This window comes from Acanthisitta chloris, unplaced genomic scaffold, assembly GCF_000695815.1.
Source record: "Acanthisitta chloris isolate BGI_N310 unplaced genomic scaffold, ASM69581v1 scaffold12540, whole genome shotgun sequence".
Lineage (NCBI taxonomy): Eukaryota > Metazoa > Chordata > Aves > Passeriformes > Acanthisittidae > Acanthisitta > Acanthisitta chloris.
The window spans coordinates 26,495-46,834 of NW_008653428.1; the positions used below are offsets into that span (position 1 = coordinate 26,495).

General features: G+C 44.1%; 1 protein-coding gene across 1 annotated transcript in view; it reads right to left on the bottom strand.

The window, feature by feature from the left end:
* Positions 1-1,266: 1,266 nt before the first annotated feature.
* The window catches only part of PDE9A (phosphodiesterase 9A), a 48,160-nt gene continuing 29,086 nt past the window's right edge, over positions 1,267-20,340 (bottom strand). Inside the window, exons 8-18 of the mRNA XM_009081065.1 lie at positions 17,198-17,279; positions 14,892-14,966; positions 11,803-11,889; positions 8,513-8,617; positions 7,302-7,384; positions 6,263-6,419; positions 4,996-5,109; positions 4,240-4,344; positions 2,585-2,713; positions 2,278-2,373; positions 1,267-1,317 (exon numbers count right to left, since the gene is read on the bottom strand). Of these exons, the coding sequence (XP_009079313.1) occupies positions 1,267-1,317; positions 2,278-2,373; positions 2,585-2,713; positions 4,240-4,344; positions 4,996-5,109; positions 6,263-6,419; positions 7,302-7,384; positions 8,513-8,617; positions 11,803-11,889; positions 14,892-14,966; positions 17,198-17,279 (1,084 nt within the window). The remainder of the gene's footprint in view (positions 1,318-2,277; positions 2,374-2,584; positions 2,714-4,239; positions 4,345-4,995; positions 5,110-6,262; positions 6,420-7,301; positions 7,385-8,512; positions 8,618-11,802; positions 11,890-14,891; positions 14,967-17,197; positions 17,280-20,340) is intronic.

Sequence of the window (20,340 nt, forward strand, 5' to 3'; positions counted from 1 at the left end):
GGATAAACAAGGGTTAAACTCAGAATTAATGTGCTGAAACAGCAGGAGAATAAATCTTAATTTCCAGAGCAGGAGGCATAGTGTTCAGGGACAAGCTTGGTACTAGAGACCTGTCTGAGAGGCTGAGTTTCCTAAGGTTTTTCCTGGGTCAGGGGGAAGGTTTGGCCCTCCCACCCTGTACAAAGCCCTCAATAGAACTGAAGCTCTTTTAGTGTTGCGCTTATGATGTAACTAGACCACAAAAGTATTTCTAAACCTTCTCCTCTTAGGGAGAACCATCCCTTCCCTCTCTGTACAGCCCCTTCCTTTCATTATGAAACCATTTGTCTTTAGGAACACAAACAGCTCTTACATGAATCCATATGCAAAAGAAAACAAGTACAACACCCATTTCTGTAGAAGAATATATTATTTAGCAGATCGGTTTAAAAGTAAAAAAAAAAAAAAGAAATCTGTACATCTTTGAAGGTTTTTCTTGTTGCTTTTTGCATCCACAAGGATAAAAATATGCTTGCACCGTGGTTTCAGCTTTGTGCTCCTTTCTTTGCTCATGCTGAAGGATCCCACGATCCAGCTGTACCAGGCCATGAAGTGACCCTGCAAACTCCCTAAGGTTTCTTCTGATTTCTTCTAGTGTAGAAAAAGAAAATAAAATTGTATCCACTATGTTGGGCTTCTGAATGTACTGTGAACACTATAAAATTCAGAGAATAATACAGAGAAATGTGTCACTAGGGCCTACTAGGCAAACAAAAATGTATGCCAGGACCCTTGCCAGTATATAAGCATCGTTAAGCTATGCTGTAATTAGCATATTGCTGTACACATATATATATAGTTTCTTGACTAAAACATCTTCTTCTTTTGCTTTTGGGTGCCAGTGGCTCATTCCCCAGGAAAGGCTCCTTAACTAAACTCTGGTTTGCCTCTGCAGGCTGTGGTCAGTTTGGTCACCAACAAGACAAATCTCCTGCAGATCTGAGCTGTGCTGCAGCCTGTGCAATGTCCACAGGGGAAATCCTGCTGGGGCTGCAGTGAGCACCCTGGAGCGTGGGGAGCACTCGGTGTCCGACGGCAGCAACCCCTGTGTGAGCAGCTGCAGGCTGCAAGGTGCCCAGGCAGGCAGGGCATCCACCCCTGCCACCTCTCCTCATGCATGGTCCCAGCTGGATTTTGTCGTAGCCACCACATCTGTTTGGCAAATACAGCATTTCTTAAAACCAGAGTAACCTTAGGGCTTGTGCTTTGTTCAAAGGCTCCTTCGTCTCACTTCTCGGTACTGCCACTCGTCAAACTTTCACTCTTCTGTTTCTGCACCTGAAATGAAGAGCAGAGCAGGATTAATGCCCCTGGTTCCCACAGTGCTGCTTTTCACTGCTGCTGGGAGTCACACGCTCAGCTCTCCTTGTGCAGCATTTTTTGGGAAGTAATAGGCAGCAGCTTGGAACATCACAGGCATCGTTTCATCCAAACTGCTCTGGATGTATGTCCTGAGTAAACAGAACTGTCTCATCGTCTGCTGTGCTAGGCTCTCAGATAATTAACTAAATCCTCTTGTTTCAAGATACTTCTGAATTCAAGCAGCTCCTATTTTCCTTAGACTTCTTGTGCCACCACAATGTAATTAAAGCCCCATCAGTTTGTATAAAAGTTCTGTTTTGACAGCTTCTGTAAACCAGAAGCAAATTCTCAGCTCAACTTGAAAGATGAATAAGACTCAGAAAGTCTGGCAAGTTCTTCTTCCCTCGTTTGAGAAATGCTCCTCTCTAAACTGAAGAATGCCTAAAAGACTTTGTTCTCCTTTAAAACTCAGTGCCCTCAAAGCATGTGTTCTTTGATTAACCAGCCTTAGAACTTGTGCTGCTGCAGGAATTTTTATCCAAAGCACTTGGGAGGATGTGAGGACCACACCAGAAAGCCACTATCCCACTCATCCAGCCAAGGATGATCAAGGGAATGAACCTTCATTTCCCACAAATCAGACAACATCGGCACAACTAGTGCTCCAAGGCACTCCCAATTTATCTGGATGTCAGAGTGGCTGATAGTATCCTGTCTACATGATTTTTTTTTCATGTCAGAAAACCCTCACACTGTGATGACACTTGGGCAGGTGGAACACACCTCTCTCCAGCCAGGTGTAATCAATGTGTTTCTCACAGTAATGATTATGCCACAACCATTCCTACTGTTTTGGGATTTAGATGCTGTTTAATTATAATGTTTGGGTTATTCAATCACAATGTTTACTCTAGCAAAGAGATATTTAGAGTTTACCTCTTTCATAGCATCATCTATCTGTTTTAATTCCTCATAATGGTCCCTGGATTCCCACAGGGGCTGGAGCATCACCTCCTCCACTTCTGGGAATAGCTAGGTGAGAACAGGAGAAAGAACATCAACATTTCCTTCTGTACTCATAAACTTCTGCTTTATTTCATTGAGTTTTCATTCTACATGCTAAACCCAGGGTGGAAGTCAGGGTGTGAATGGTCCATCCCCATTTCCCTGGATAACTAAACACCTGTTGGAGCAAACACTAAAGCTCTGCATTCCCCCAATTTTCTGGCCCTGGGTGACTTACCTTCGTTATTGTTTCAAACATGGGAATGAGGACAAACTTGATGAACCCAATCTGTGCCGTGGGCTTGGTCACTTTGTCGCGGTCCATGAACGGTGCCACTGGAAGCCCCTCAGACTTTTCTCGGTCACTCTGGAACAAAGCCAGAGTAACAAACATTAATCTTGGCTGGAAGCCTGTGAGGAGAGTGATGTACTGCAGATCACTAGCTGAAGAGCAGTAGCCTTCAGGTGCAGATCACAGAGGTGTTTGAAGGTAGCACAGAAGAGCAATGTGCTTCCCTCGGGCTGATGTATCTGCTTTGTTGAAAGTAACATCTGAACAAAGAGGATTCTGCTCAGTTATTTCTGCTCAGCACCAGCATGAAAGCTTTCACCTCCAGGCTTACAGGGCAATGAGGCCACTTGATTCCTTTTGCAAACTCACTGGACTTGTGAGATAAAATACTTCAGAGCGTTCAGAAAGGTAGGAATGGCTTTTGCCACTCTGGAAGAGAAGGGATAGGTCTGTGATTTCCTCATCATTCTCCAGAGAGTGATTATATTTGGGTATCCAATCAGAAATTAGATCTTCTTCTTTACTAATGGTTAAAACTAACTCTGGCTAGCCAGGTCAATGGAGAGCAGTTCCACTGAGTGCAGAGGGTCTACCAATCTACCTACTTAACCACATAACTCACTGTTTCTGTGTGTTCATCTGTAAGGAGATGTGTGCAAAAAGAGATATCCTGTAGCAGACTATATCTCCCAGCTATTAGATATTTCAGCACATGGTGCCTTTTCTGGGTGGCCAAACCACTAAGATATACTGCAATTTTGAGTAAAAAGCTGCAGGTGCAGTGAGCTAGAAATGTGTCTGGCACATCATCCAAAATGACTGTCTTGTGAGAAGCCTTCTGTGGCATGTACCTGATCAAAGTGTAGACAAAACACCCAGGAAAAGCTCTGGCATCTCCTCCTCAGGGCTGTGTCAGCTGAGATCTCACTGCAGCACCTACACACTGCTTGGGAGCCTAAGCTCCAGAGGCAGCTGAGGGCTGCACTTCCAGGGATACTTTTTAAGCAGTCAGAAACTGTGTTCAGCTGGGAATCCAGGAAGGAGCAATGTTTGTGAAGCTTGAAGTCTGACTTTGAACACCTCTACTCCTCTGCTTTCTCTTTAGGGCAATGTTCACATGCAGTGAAAATTATCTAAACTAGTTCCCGTGTGATATTTGATATAATTCACTTGACAACTTTATCTTGGCACTGCTCTTGCCCTTTTGGCTCAAAACCCCATGTCTATGTCAAACAACCTTGCACAGCAGCTGCTTTACAGAGAACAAACTTCAGCCTGCTGGTATTAGGATTTCTGTCTTTCATCTGTGAACTGCAATCGATTGCATCCACTTGCATTCTGAGCTGGTTCTCTTGCTGACATTGTTCTCTGATTTTCTGTAATAAAAGCTTTCCATGGAATCACAGAATGGTTTGGGTTGTGAAGGGACATTAGAGATCACCTAGTTCAAACCCCTGCCACAGGCAGAGAGCCTTCCACTAGACCAGGCTGTTCAGAGCTAGAGCTGGACTGGGCTGGCACACAGTAGAGCACCTGCAGCCAAGGTGGGACTCGGGGAGAGCAGAAAATTGTGCAGTTGCATCTCTCTCTCTCATTCTTACCTGCATAAAATACTCCTCTAGTAAGCAATCTACCCAAGGCTCTGCTACTTCCATCGGTCGAACTTCGTTGGAGATATCACAGCATTTTATCAGTACCATCTTCAGCTGAAAGAGGATAACACTTTAACACTGCAGCCTTAATGCCAGCCCTTTTCCCCTATCCAGAATCCTATCCTTACAAAGCAGGGGGAGGCAATGCTTTCAACCAGAAAGGATAGATTTAGGATTAAATCAGAGGTATTAAAGGATCTGGATTCTTTTCCACAATCTCAGTTACTCTGTGTAAAACACTTATCCCCTCTCTGCCTTGGCTTCCCTGTCTGTAGCACCAGGATGTGTCACAGTGGGATGAGTACTTAGCTGCTGCATGAAGGGATTCAGTCACAAATGACCATTAAGTCTTTTGTGGAGCACTCAGAGGCAGCTGTGGAAAGATTTCCCTAGAAGTCAAAGACAACTGCATTGGGAAGTAGAGAAGACTAGAGTTTGTCCTCTTGTGGATAATTTTTGCCCCAAAGTAATGGACAACATGTGACCTGATAATGTTTTTTCCTGATGGGACTCCAGGATTTCTAAATGTGGAGTAATCTATTTTGTACAGAGCACTCCAAAACTGCAATTATTTCTGGTGGGGCAGAGAATGTAGGAAAGATTCCTTTTGGGCAATATATATTGAATCTTGCTTTTTAAAACAAACAAATGCTAATCTACAAACTTTCACACTATGCACAGAAATGATCCACAAAACCTCCTTACACAGGTCATGTGTTCTTCATTTGTGTAGTCAAAATTCTCCATTTTTTCCTTGAAAGAGTCCAGTATTTCTGCATGTCTCGCCATGTCTGTAGCCAGGATTAATGTAATTATCCCCTAGCAAAGAAAACACGTTCACATATTAACTAGACATTCTTTACAGAGCCTGCAATTCCAGAGCAAAGTAGGATCTTTCCTACACACAAAATGCCTCAGATGCATTACATTGTTAGGGCTGAAAGGGGAAGGTTTTGACTTGAAACTGCCAAGGGAACCAGAAGAGAGTTGTAAAGAGTTCATGGTAGATGAAGGTTGTGGTTGGATTGATCTGTAACACTGGTATGTCCAGATACATTGAGGCTTTTCCTTTCTGATTGACTAATTGTGGAAAAACAAGCTGTACAGCAGGATGTTCAAAGCCACACTCTGTTTGCCAAGTTCCACTTTCGGGTCCTTGGAAGGCACTATGGGTTTTGCTGCTGACTCTTAGTGGCCCTAGGAAGAGGCAAAAATCAGTAGACAAGGAAGGAATTTGTGCTCATCCTCTTTTGATTAAGGGCTTTGAAACACTCAGACGCAGTCAAGGAGCTCTGTATCCTCCTGCTAAGGCAGAGTTTATGATGGCAAATCGTGGTTAATTTAAAGCTGTGAGTTTTCTTACAGATCAATCCATTCTGGGCCCATGTCTGCTTCCCATGCACTGGCAGAATCAGTAACTCCAACAGAACAGTGTCTGAGCCTTTATATTGGTCTGCTTCTTCATTTGGTGTGTGAGGAAGGTGTGATGTGGGAATTAAGACTGAACTTTGGCCCTTAGAGCTCTAATGGGAATTGTAGCATTGTTCACTGTTCAGACATAACTGTAATAGCTCCCAGTCCACCAGAGCCTCTTCCAACAGTCCAAGTGCTCTGCTGTTATAAATCTTTTTTCATTTTGAAGCCCCTCTTAAAATTAATACAATGTTCCCTTAAAGCATAAACTTGTGCCATGAGAGCTTAATCCTTCCCCAGTCACAGCTAAATATCTACCCCCAAAATGTCATAGGCTTTAACAGTCAGGATGTACTCATTATTTCTCAGCAAGACATTCCAGGGAGTGCTGCTGTGGAAATCTTCCAAGAATCCCTCTTAGATCCTTCCAGTGTGAGGGGCTTTTTCAGTCTTACCCTCTGGGGAGAATGATTCACTCTCATTGTACAGCAGGGAAGTCTGTGTGTGTTTACATCTTTGGGAACAGTTTGTACCACACAGATGGGAACAGCATTCATACCTGTCTTATCTGTTTGAATTGGTCCTGGTCGACATTGGAGAAAATGTTGTATTCTGGCTGGGAAATGATCTGGAAAGCCACAGCACAGTGGTGGTTCTCCAGTGGGGAGATGTCATTGTAGCGTACTGCAAGCTCCGTGCGGGCATTTATCTGGTAGCTGATGGGAAAAAGAGACATTGAGGACTCCTGCAGACACACACCAGCTGCTCTAAACCATGCTGCTTACTTTTATTTACATCCTTTTTCAATACCTATTCAATTAGCTGCAGCTTGTTTTTTGATTGTTGGTACTAAATCAGACTTTTAGAGAAAATAGATAGCACTTTAATATAATCTCAGGCACTATTTCCCTATAGGTTTAGTTTGTTCCTTCTTTAAATTTTACCAAGTCTCTGTAGCTCTAAAATGAAATAGAAGAAACACAAGGAGCTGTCTGGGCTTCATTCAACCCCCACTACTGTTAGTGGAGAGATTCTCACTGATAGTCAGAAGTGAGTTCTGCCTGTATTTAATAAATGGTTACAGATGAACTAGATTCCCTCTCTCATTTTCACACACACAAACATGCACACAAGTGTCTGTTGGTCAACAGTAATAATTTCCTCACATTAATAACAGATAGAATAATATGCACTTCATCATTTATAATTGCAAAATAATGTGGAAGTTTAATCTCCCTGTGCATTTTAGTGCAATTATTCCATTTCAGTCAACAGAGCTGTAATCATTTATAGCTCTGTTATCAGCTGTAAAGTATTTTACCTTGTTTTCTCAGGAGTTGGGGGAAAGTACTGGAGTAGAAACCTGAAAAAAATCACTCTCCTTACAGAGCTAAGGGCAGCTGGAAATGCCAGCCCAGACCTGAGTTTGCTGCAGGAAGCTCTGCCTTGGCCCTCATGTGAGTGAACAGCAGGGCCCTGGGGGAAGGTCATGGCCAGCTCAAGCTGTGAGAAGGAAAACCTGATCTACCAAAAAAATGCCAGCTACTATTACCTCCCCAATAAATTCTAAGGGAAGAGAAAGCAAGAGACAGACTTACGTGTTGTTATAGCCTGGATGGTCCAAGTCATGGCACACTGCTGCAGTCATCAGAATCAAAATGTCAATCTGGGAAAATTTCTCCTGTAAAAGGCAAAGCATAAACGTAGAATGATGATTTCTGTTTCCCCTATCCCTAGAAATGAAAAGAAATAAAGAAACCACCCATATTTGCTTCATAAAGAAATGAAAATCTGGGCAAAATGAAGTATTTTTCCATAGATCAATTCATTTCAGCCAAGAGGGAGAATTCTACCTTCCCTTCCAGTAAAAATGACTCAGATTTGCCTTTGTTGCATTAAATAACAGTAGACCAGAGGAGGCAATTTTCTTGAAACTTACTGCAGAGATCATATGAAAGCATTGAGATATTAGTATAGTCTCTCATAAGTCATTTGAGCACCCTGATTAGCTAAGGGAGGGCTGGAAGATATCTCAGTTGCCATTGCATTCTGCATTAACTGGAAGGAAAAGAGTGAGAAAAATTAAGGATTGCATTTGCTTCTGAATAAGATGAACTTCCATTAAAGCAAATTTTTCTTCACACTCTTACTGGAAAAAAAATAGACTTAGGCCACTAGCTGAGATGCTTAACTGTGGAGAACAAAAGGGTATTTTTAACTGAATAAAATCTGGTTTGTACAGAGATGAAATGAATATATAAGCACAGGTTATCCCAACAATTAAATTAAATGATGCCTACAGTGCTGGACAAAGTACAGGATGAATGTGAATCCTGCACACAGTACCTGCCAGGCATTAGATGCAGTAGCTCACCCAGGTGCAAGCACATATTTGGAGAAAACCTCTTGTGGGAACATTTTGTGTCCCAGATGAAGACCATCCCCACTGACCATAATTCAGTAGTGTTTTGGCTCTGATTCCTCGGTGTTTCATGCTATCACAGTGTCCAGAGAGCTTCAGTGTACAAATTAGAAATATCCAGAAGATGAAGTTATCTTCCCAGCAGTGTCAGAAAGCTGTGCAGGTGCTTGGGGTCTGGGATGGGATGGCTGAGTGGGCACCCAGAGGTGGAAACACAACACCTCCTCTCCCCAGGGACCGAGCAAGTGCAGCTACCTCAATGCTCACCACTTGTCAGCAAGCTGCTGGCCCATTCAGGAAGAAAAGTGGCACGAGTTTGTGGTGCTCAGTGGATGGATATGTGCCCCACGATGGAAATGGAGTGATGCTACTGAGGTGAGGTCATACCTGGAGGTTGCAGAGAGAGATCATGCTGTACATCATCTGGGTCACGCAGAAGCAGTGCCGGAAATTATGGAAGGGGTTGTTTCTGTAATTGTCATGGATACACAGCTGCAGAGAGAGGGAATGAAGCAGTCAGAGACAGGAGAGCTGTTTCCCAGCCTCCCTAGAGGAGTGCTGTGGAGCACAGCATTATTTTCTGCCCTGACAAGGGTGACAAGGCTCTCTGACACTCTCTGCCTTCCTGGGGGAGAGAGAGATTTCTGTATTTCAAGAATTTGCCAGCAGGTGAACCTCACAGCCACTTCTCTCTCACACCAGCCAGCAATGGGTAAACATCCCAGCACAGCTCTGAGTGCGTCTCAGTCTTGAGACAGGACTCTGCTCTCAGCCTGAATTTGTATTTCAAACCATGCTGGGGCTAAATGGTGACTTCGGGGAGTGTACAGAACTCTGAGCACATCCCTGTTCCCCTTTCTCACTGAATGCAAATTGCAGCTCTGAAATCTTGAAGGCTGAAATGTGGTTGTTATTTCATTTGCAAATGCTCAGAGGTGGCACTTTGGGCCGTGTTGCTTGGCAAAGGGAAGATGTGAAAGTACACGCTCGAGCACACCTCGGTGGGTTTCCTACGCTAGGCAGCATGGAAGAGATTTTGCTGCATGGACACGTGGGGCTGACTCTTGTGTGGTTTAACTTTCTACAGATCCTGGCTCTGTGCCCTCGTTCCACATGCAAGCTGAAGCCTGTCTTTCCCTGTGTCCTTGGTGCTGTCAGCCAGGCTGGCTGAGTGAAGCTGGCACAGCTGGGATAACATGTGCCACACTCACTATTCCAATGCTCCAGGTAGCCTTTGGTATCCTGTCCTGCTCAAAGCAGCCAAGCACCAGCACTGCTGGGCCCTTCTGCTGGGTCCTCTGCAGCCTGGACTCTAGGGCTCTCTAGAGTTCTTCACTTACTGAGCCTGAATCAATGACACGGACAGAATTCCTGTCCCCTTCTCCTGCTAAATGGTGAATTTACTTCAACAGTCCTCACACCTCATCAGGATCAAACCCTTTAACCTGGGGCCTGACTTTTAGGAAGTCTCAAGGCTCCAGATAAGGTCAAGGGAACTCTAGGGGTTTAATGCTTATTCAATAGTTGGGGGTTCCATTGAAAAAACTGATCATATTACCCTGCAGCAAGGATTTTGCCCAGGGAGGTAGCTGATGCCTCAACCCTGGCAGTGTTCAGAGCCAGGCTGGATGAGGCCTTCAGCAACCTGATCTAGTGAGGAGGTGTCCTGCCCATGACAGGATGGATTGAGACTAGATGATCTGTAATGTCTATTCCAACCCCTGAAATTCTGTGATTCTATGGTTTTAGAAATATATTTCACTATTCCAAAATGAATGGCCCAATATTGTTGACAGCCAGGCCTGGAGGTGGTGGGAAGTATCTCAGAGCCTTCATATGGACACTGGCCATGCCCAGGCACCAAACATCACTGCATGGGTGTAATGTATACATCCAGCACTGGAGCCCAAAGCATCCCAAGGGACTCCTGACTCAGAGCACTGAAGGGATGGAGTGACAGGGTTGTGTTAGTCATCCTCCCCTCCCCTTTCTGGAAGATTTCTGTAGCTAGTGGATGTGGGAGAAAGAAAGCAAAGGATAAGCACGAGGTGGCTTTTTCTCACCCACTTAAGTGCAATCTGTTGCCTGTCCTGTGCCTGGGGAAGTATCATAGTTGGAAGCAGAGTCCTTGGGGCTCTCCTCAATCATCTTTCTTTCTGCAAAGGTAGTGTTTGAGACAGGAACTCTCACCCTGTCCTACCTTTGTAGAAAATACACAATAAACTGCTCTTGCTGTTCAGAATGAGGCTCTCTTAAATGCTGGTGGAAACAAATTACTTGGAAACACAAGCTGAAGGAAGTTGCCTGCAGTAATGTGTGGGTGGCATGTTGATGTGTGTTGACATATCACCTTTTTTCCCATGTTTTCAGGCTGTGAAACAGGAGGAGGAGATTTTCTGGTTTATATACTCTGTGCTAGCCTTGTTTGTATTTGGTTTCATCCCACCCCTTCTGTTCAGCTGCTTTCTAAGCCGAACAACACTGAGCTTTTTGTTTGCCTTCTTTGGGGAGAGATTTCCTGGGTCTTGATCATTTCTGGTATCTCCTTTAATGCAGTCATATGATTTTTCTCAAAGGGATTCACCAGTGCTAGGCATAAATTTCAGGCAAGTGTTATGCCTTCTATGGTGGCATTTTATACCTTTTCCCAGTCTCTGCTCCGGCTCATGCCTTGTTATCTTCCTCCTCCTGTAGCCATACACCGAGCAGTGACAGCCACTGCCCCACGTATGCTGGTGCCCAAGTGCCTCCTGCTCCTGCTGTACTTCAGCATAAGAAGAAACCAATGTTTTCTTTGTTTTCTAGCTACTTTCTGAATCTGGGATTTCCTCAGGTCTTTCTGGGAGTCTACATCCATCAGTGCCCTCTATTCTGTGCAAACTCTTCAGGCAATTAGAAGAGGTCAATAAGATGCAAGCCTTTGTTCCAAGCATCATATGAAACATCTGTATAATGAAATTCACATCATGATGTTTTTCATTATTGTTTCAATCAATTTGTCGGACAGAGAGGTCAGTTTTATCAGCTATAATTCTTCAGGCTATCCCTAGATCCTTTTTAAATAATGGGTAAAATATTTACTGTTTTACAGTTCTCTAGGAACTGGATGAGTTTATTCTAAGAAAGCCAAAATATTCTTCAGCTTTTTAGCAAATGTCCTCTTATGCTCTGCCTTGGACCTGGGAACTTAGCGATTTTTAAATATTCCAGTGTTTCCTCCACAGATATCTTACTGTTGTCATGATCTCTGCAAGACTCTCAACATTAAAGACTGAGGCAAAGAGAGTCATTTTGCTTCTCAACAATTCCTTTTCCTTCCTGACTTGCTCTTTTACTCCCTGTGATGTAGCACATTCAGTGATTATGGCATATATTGGCTTTTTTTTGGCCATACCTAAAGACACTTGTCCCTCCTCTATTTACAGTAGGTACCAAGAGCATTCAGCAGAAATGAACTGTTCTCAGTAACAGAAAACTCAGCGAACAAATGCAAAACAGTAAAAAAAGTCATCTGTGACCACAAGAATGCAAACATTTTCTGCAGTCCTTAAAGAATTTGTACAGACTGACTGCTTTCAGTGGGATTACTCCTGTGAGTCAAGGTAAATCCATGACTAAATGTCTGATTGATTTTTGAATGCAAAACATTGCAAGTATCAGTAATCTGAAATACTTACCAACCACCTCTTCAACGTGATAGGATTGATGTTGAAGTCTTTTACCAACCCAAGATCATGGTACATATGTTCCAAACAGCTCAGCATCTGCAGCCAGGAACAGAAAGGTTATTGGCTTGGTAAATATCACCATGAGGTGAATTTCCTCCTTTCAAACATGGAATAGTAGCAGAGCTCTCTTGTTGAGATGAAAGAGAGATGTTCAAAGATTTTGTGATTAAAGACAGTGCAAGAGGGGCAGACAGAGATGGTCTGAAAGCTTTTTGAGGGAGACATATTGCTGTTGACTTCACAGGCTTTGTGCAGGGCTTTGAATCACACCAGCACTCTTTAGTCATTTTGCAATTGCTGCTCACCAAAAAGCACTGCTGTTTTTCTAATTCAGTTGGGATTTGTTCTAGCACTCAAGGAAATCAGTGGGAATTTTCCCACTGACTCCAAAGGCCCTGACTGTACAGAAATGGATCAAGCTCTAGCTGGATAGAAAATGACAGCAGAAAATCAGAGCTCCTTAAAGAAACATTTATTCTAGACATGTGTCAAAACCTCCTTTCTTTGTGTCTACTCATGAGTTCCTAACTCCACTGTCTTAGCTTAGATCTCTTGTTTGGCAAAATATCTCCCATTATAACCCTACAAAATTGCAGCAGGTTTGTGACCATCCTCTCCTGTAGACTGTAACTATGAAATGCACGGAGAGGCAGCTCCTTTGGGACAGCACCTGCTCTGCAGTAGGAAGGGGAATGCAGGTAATTTAGCACCACCACTCCTAGTGAATCATCTGGGCTTGAACCTATTGGAAAAGAAAGGTATTGATATTCTGATGTGTTTGGGCACTTAACAGCAACCACCAGTCAGAAGTGAACAGGCTTCCAGGAGTTTGGGGATTTACATAGCTGCATTCCCATTTCTGAAGGCCAACTCTGCAGGGCATGAAGTGTAGCCATTGGATTAGGAAACTCAGTTCTTAGGCTGGAAATGGATCCAGGAGTTTCAACATGTCACAAATGCAGCCTTGGGGACATCATTTATGTTAGTTTTGTGTTCTTTAGGCTCTTAAAAACTCACCAGAAAAATGATTTAATCTTATGAAATTTTATATTTACCCAGGGAATAAGCACAGTTCATGCAGTAATGAGGGGGTTGGTTTTGAGTCATTTGAACAGGAAGAGACTTTCCTACAAGGCCTGAGGGACAACGTCACAAGCTGAATTGTGCTCAGATCACATGGACAGCATTTTGCTGAAGACTCCCTTGTCTTGGTCCTACTCCCTGAGATAGAATATATGTTTTGCAGTAGTTTCAGGAAATAACTTTTCAGGACAACAAACTTGATCCAGAAGGGCTGAATTACCCTCAAAAAATGCCAATTTCCCTCCAGCTGTTGCCAAGAGAGCTTTGATTGAGTGATGAGGTGACTCTCAGTCCCAAAACTCCTGTCCCTGAACACATGAGAACTTCAGTTTTCATTTTTAGCTTTCTTGGTCAACAGCAAAAGCTTCAATATGTGACTTTTCTAAGGCCTGAAAGGACATTTGAGAAAGAGAACACAGCCTTGCTGCACAGCTCTGTTTACTGAGATGCTGCAGAGCACATTATTCATTTGCTTACAGATGATTATGGTTTATGACCTGCCTGTGCCCCACCGAGCACGTGGGCAAATGCTCCTTGCTAAACAAGCATTGACAGAATTGAAATATTCTCTGTAAACACAAACCAGAGCTAAGAGGGTGAGATAAACCCATATGGTACTTGGCTCAGCAGAGCTTGTGTGCAATCTTACTTCTGAGCAGCTCTCCTCCTTGCAGGGCATGTCCAATCTCCACATCCTCTTGTTAGCCCCCTTCATGCCACTACATAGTGTTTCCTCATCCTCTGAATGAGTTACTGTGCTAAAATTCTCTGCCTCAGCACATAGGAATCCGTCGATAATGGTTTTGTCTCTCCGTATTCTTTCTTAACAGTCAGAACAACAATGAACCAGGAGTGTTATGATCCACCTGTCAGACTGTAATTCCTTCTTGCTGCAAAGACATGACAGGCATTTAAAAGCTGGGGGCAAACCAGATGTGTGGCCATGGCAGAAAGAAAAAGGGCTGGAGAGGGAGCAGTGGCTCCAGAGCAGCTCCAATCACACATGGGAAGCTTTGCCAGCCCTTGTGAATGGGAGATGGACCTAAAGCCACCAGAGAGTCCTTCTGTTGTCCTACCAGACCAGAAATATCCTGAAGGGAATATGCTGTTCCTGTGGATGCAGTATGGGGGGTTTCCTTGTCATGTTGATCTGGTGCTGAGTCAGAATGACTCTTGCATGCACAACTTCTGATTGAGAAGGTAATTCTGGTGATTGCTGCTGGGGGTTCTGCTAGGACTACCCAAGTCTTCCCTTGGGAAAAACCCAACACTAAACCCCTAGTTTGGTCCTGCCCTCCCTTGCACTTTTCCTAAGTGAGATTTTCTTGTGTTTGCTGAATCTGGTTTGAATTATATTATGTCTACTACAGAAACATCCTTCTCCTTCACGTTTCTACAGAGGTTTACACGTGGGCCTTCCAGAACCTTCTGCAATACAAGTGATGAGCTATGAATAATACTAATAGCAGTAAGAAAAAGAAGCAAATGAAGCAATAAGAAAATACTAACAGGCTGTACATGCAGCTTTGCAATCTGTTCAGAACACACTGCACTAAACCCCTTGGCAGAAGGGGTGTGAATCAATACCTGCACCTCTGCCTGCTGCTTTATTGATTTGGGAGGAGTTATTGATGATGTGCTTAAGTACACACTTTGCTAGGGATCAATTTGATCAGATAAAATGGTATGAGAGAACTCATGTGGCAGCAATGATAGGGCACATGTGGGACATCACTAGAAAGAAATTAAAGGGATCAAAGAGAAAACAAAGAGGATATGATAATCATCATAATCTACGTGACATGTTAGACAAAAAGTGCTGTATTCTGGTGTGATAAGAAAAAAAAGAGAGTAAGGGGCAGAAATGGGGGAAGATCCTGCAGACCATCTCAAAGGGCTCTTCTGGCCCTGTTGGCTCTCAGAAAGTGCTAACCCAGCTAACAGGGCATCCCTACCTCGTTGGGCTCCCACAGCCAGACGTCAAAGGTTGGTTTCCGAAGTGCTTCGATGGTCTCCTGGGACAGCATGTACTGCAGGCACAAAGGCAGTCGGTGTAAGCAAGGTTGTCCCTGGCAGGGAACCTGCTATTGAAACATCCTTGGGTATTCCAGAGTTCCATTCATGAGAGGTTTAGCCATATTTCCCACGGAGGGAGCAATTGATTTGGCCCCCCAGCCCTCCTCACCCTTCCCACCAGCTGCTCGTGGTCACTCCAGGGTGCCCATGCCTGATGGCCAAGCCTCCAGGCAGCTCACTGCCTGCCACAGCACCTGCTGGCAGGCTGCTCACTCCAGGAGATCCTTGTGGAGCAGGGAGGTGGATGGTTTGGGAGAACAGGGAGGAGAGCAGAGGTGTTATGGACAGGGAAGTGAGTGAATCTAGTGTGGTAGTATAAAAGGCACAGGGCACAGATCCATCCCTGGCTACACTGGTTCTGCTGCCTGCAGAGACACTCTATGCAGCCAGTTATGGCTGGATGATGTGAAGTGTCTCTGCCTACAGTGTTAAATTAGCTGGTGGGTATGATATATTTATTTTCAGATGATTTATGCTCTCATTTCGAGTGTTTTTTTCAAGAACACCCACAGTTTCAAATTGATTGTCAGCCTGCAAGATTCAAGTGATTTTTATCATTGCTCTCAGAAGCTTGAAACAAAATCAAGCTCATTCACTAGTTGCAATTGTATACAAAATGAAAAAAAGGAATGTGGAGGGTTAAAAAACATTGGGGACTTTACCAATTCATCTTTTCAAGACTATTCATCAGTCTTTCTGGGACTCAGAAACCTTGTAGCTTCAATTGGCCCATTTACCATGTCTGTCTCTAGGTTGGGCTTACTGTTCTGAGCAGGTGAATGGCATTTTCTGAGCCATCAGATTGTTGATACTTATTCCAAGGAGGAACAACACTGAACATTAATTTTCCTTCTTGAGAAGGCAATGAGTTTTGCATTTGCATATATAATGTAGGCTTAGCATGATGTTCTGTGAGAAAACTGTGAATTAGCAGTACAGATTTGTTGTGCAGAACACACAGCAGTGTTGTAATGACATCTTCTTTCAACCTCACTGACATTGGACAGATCCAGCACCTGACAGCTGATAACAAATTCCACAAATCTGTCAAACAGAACCCAAACTCCTAAACCCAAAACTCCTGTGAGCTTTGGACTAGGAATAATGCAGAAATACAAACTGCCAGTTTATCTGCAGTCAGTGCAACCCTTCGTAGCACTTGCTGTTAACTCAAGATCCTATTATCGAAGTAGTACATCAAAGTTAAATCTGACATACATACTTATCAAGGGGAAAAAATCTGGTTTAGAGCTGATATGTTTTGTGAAATCATGTGTTAGTGTCAGGAGCACAAGTTAATTAACAGAAATATAAGTCCCATGGTGTCTGCTTCAGAGACCTAGAGGTCACTTGCGCTAGGCAGAGCAGAACAAACAGCAGAATTTACAACTCATTGCTCTGTAAGGCTCTGAAGACAAATATGCAAGGATGCACGTCCATGTGTGCAAGCAGATGCCCATGGTCAAACCAGGATTTGCACATGTGTGAGCTGGGGCTTTGTCCAGGCCTGAGCTGGGCACTGAGCAGACATAACCTGGCAGCTTTTAATCATTCCTATGGGGCAAAAAATTGCCTGTGCTAGGACCAAAGATCCTGTGTTCTTCATGGTTTCAGCCTCATTCATCACCATGTATTTGTACTTGTACTTGCCCAGGAGACATTTTTCTTCAAGCATTACTGTTTTCTCTAGCAAGTACACTAACTCATTTTCACAGGGACAATGAATCATTCTGGAGAGAATCCAATGTCGCACTTTCTCTTTGTTTCCCTAGGTGAAGCATCCCCACAAATTACTTTTTAAATTAAAAAATAATCCATTAGGAGAAAACAGGCAGCAGTACTACTTAGAATTAGAATACAACATTATAGGCTGCTTTTGATTGTTTGCTATGAGCGTGGAGAATAAACAAATACAACTAGACAAAAGAGCATTAAATGTTGACGAATGCAAAATGTTCATTAACATTTCAAACACTAATGAGCTTTCAAGTATCAGAGACTACTGAGGATTCAACATTAAGTCGCTGCAGGCAATGACAGCTTTTTCCACTGGCTTGCAGGGGGTTTGGATCAGGCCTTGGATTTAGAATGACTAGGAGGCAATGGCTAGGCAGTCATGCATTGTAAACCAGCACTTGGCATCCATGTGGTAGGATTTTTGGGAAAAGCAAGCATTGCGTGGTACCTTTGGGTAGGATGGTACATCCCTCCGGGGAGCTGGTCTCTTGTTTTCATCCAAAAAGCTGTACTTGCAGGGACAGTTAGTCCTGAAATGAAATATTCATCTCTTAACATGGTGGGAGCAGAACCACCGTGCCGCGAAATACGCTGGAAGTACTTTGGTCCATCAGTAGGCATCGCTCAGAGAATTATCTCACTCCCCAACCTCTCCCTTTCTCATGTGGTGCTTAATGCTTTGAAAGTGTGATCCTCTTTAGGATTTTCTCCCCTTGTGCAACAACCCTGTTGCCCCTTCTCAGTCTATTTGAAATGAAGCGAGGAGCATCTGTCTTCAGACATGTATCCATGGATACCCAGTCACTTCTATTTAAATCAAGTAACTTTCCTCTCAGTAAGCAGCTTGCTGTCCATGGCAGACATCCTTCTCCAGGGCTGGCAGGGCCCTGCCAGGGGCCATGCTGAGTATGGACACTGGCACACCTGTGCTTCTCTACCAGTGTAGGCACCCACCGAGTCTTATTGCAGCCCAGTTCCAGGACTTGTGAAGGCTTGGGTAAGACCATCCATTTTGATGGTATGACCATCTTGCTTGCTGCCCTTCATCTGGGACAACAGCAGTGAGGCAATAGCTTGGCAGACACAGTAGCTTGGCTTCATGGTCCTGGAGGAAATGTGTACTTAACACTTGCTTGGTTATTAACACCAGCACCCACTGCCAGTTAGCTACTCTTCCTTCCTCTGCATATGGAAAAGCCAAGCTGATGCTATCCCATCTGAGCAGAGGACCAGGGGAGACCTTATCACTCTTTACAGTTACCTGAAAGGAGGTTATAGCAAGGTGGGGGTTGGTCCCTTCTCCCAGACAACAAATTGCAGGATGAGAGGAAATGGCCTCAAGCTACATCAGGGGAGGTTCAGGTCAGATATCAGGAAGAATTTCTTCACTGAAAAGGTGTTTGACTATTGGAACAGGATGCCCAGGGAGACGGTGGAGTCACCATCCCTGGAGGTGTTCGAGAAGTGACTGGACATGGCACATAGTGCTCTGGTCTAGATGACAAGGTGGAGATCGGTCCAAGGTTGGACTCGATGATCTTAAAGGTTTTTTCCAACCTAAATGATTCTGGTGGGAGGTGTTCACCAGCCTGACAGCCTTTGAGAACATCTAGGTTGCTGCATTGCAGTGTGAGAGGACTTTGCTGCTGTACAGCCATGGACACACAATAAAACTAAGAACTCTGTGCTATCACCCACAACAATCATGATACTTTAACTCAACATGTGCTTCCCAGGTAGCTGTTCACATAGACTTTATTCACTCTCATGTGAGGCTGATCTGCTTGCACTTAGCATTTATGGAATCATAGAATGGTTTGGGTTGGAAGGGACCTTAAAGATCATCTAGCTCCAATCCCCCTGCTGTGGGCTCAGGAGATCAGGTTGCTCAGCACTCCATCCAGCCTGGCCTTGAACACTTCCAGGGATTTATGCCTATAAGATTTGGATTATCCTTTCTCATTTTTCAAACCTCCTGCCAAAGGAAGCGAAAAGAAACCCCACAAAAGAGGCCAACTAAAACATTCCTTTAACTTTATTTGTCCCTTTTATTTTTGATTCTTTCATATATTCTGTATTGCATCTCCTTTTAGTGTTTCTCTGTTGGGAATTGGTCCAGGTCTCTTTTCTCCTCCTAACCTTGATGCCTGCTATCATTTCTGATGGCAGTGTCTGAATCCTGTGAAAGTTACATCACCTTAGGGTTCATGGTGGTCAGCTGGCTTCAACCAGCTGCCTTTTCCTGCCTTGTTTAAGGAGATTCTCCGTTGGTGAAAAGCTGTCTTAATCGTTTCTAAAGCTGTTTCCTCAAAACTCCACGGTGGGGGGTATTAGGAGGATAAAAATAGTGAGATTGGGGCATTCCTTGCCCTAATTGGAGCTGACTGCCAGGGTTAGCTGAGGGTCAGCCAGCTATTTCTAATTTCCAGCTGTAGTAGGATATAGGAGCCTTCATCCTAGTACACTGGGGAACACAGCAGAGCCAGGATGCAACAGACCTTTACAAATGTAAAACTGTATCTGCAAATGATCATGATTTTAAATGACACAGTAATGCTATTAGCATCTGCCAGTGGTGAGAGCAAAAAGCAGACAAGCAAAAGAAAAGCAATTTGAGAGGATGCAAATGTGGTTGCTTTGCTCTTCCAAAGAGGAGAGATGCACAATTCACTCTGCATGATGACTTTTATAAACCTGTTTGTTCAACCTTACTCTGCCATTTGGTAATGTAACAGCAAATATAAGAATAGGTAAACACACGAGAACACAGCTGTGTACACTGTGATACTACTGAAGGAATATATGCACTCACACATAGTTATGTACATGAATTAAATTTTGATGTGACCCCTAATTGCAGCTGCAACACATTATCTAGCAAATGACACTGCACAAGGGATGACAAGTCTAAATAAGAGCAAATACATTCCCACTTGCCCTGAGATGCCTCTGTTCTCCCTCAGCATTGCATGTATCTCATGACAACAGGAGAGAGCTTGCTCAGCCACTCTGGGGTGAAGCATCCCTAGGCTGGGGACACCACAGGCTGGTGACATGGCTCCTGTGGAGCTGTGCTACTTGGGAATAGGCATCCACAGCTCATTCCTCAGCAGATGGGGTCCCTCTTATTGTCCAGCCACCAAGGAGCATCCTCCCCTCAGTCTCATCACAAAAAGAGGTGAGTTATAGCCACCTCTGGTTACACACTGAACCTATCCACACATAGCTTTGTGACCCCTAGGGTACAGGTAATCATAAGCAGAATTTTGGGCAAGAAGGAGTTTTTGTGCAGTTGGGAGGAGGAAGACTCAGCTCAAGGTAACCAAGAAGAGCTGTGACAGGAAGGTACCATGGCACAAAGTGATGCTGGGCAGGGCAAGTTAGTCTCTTGCTTCAGTGAAAGCAGCTCAGAGCAGGCTAGTGAGGGTGTCTGTGCCCAGCACTACCTGCTGCTGAGCTCCACACCCATTTTTACCACAGCTTTCCAGCACCCACACCCTATGCTGCTCTCTGGCTTTTGGTGCCTGTCGTATCTCCCCACAAGCCCTTGGTGAAGACTACACCCCAGCTGGAGCCAGACATAGCACTCCC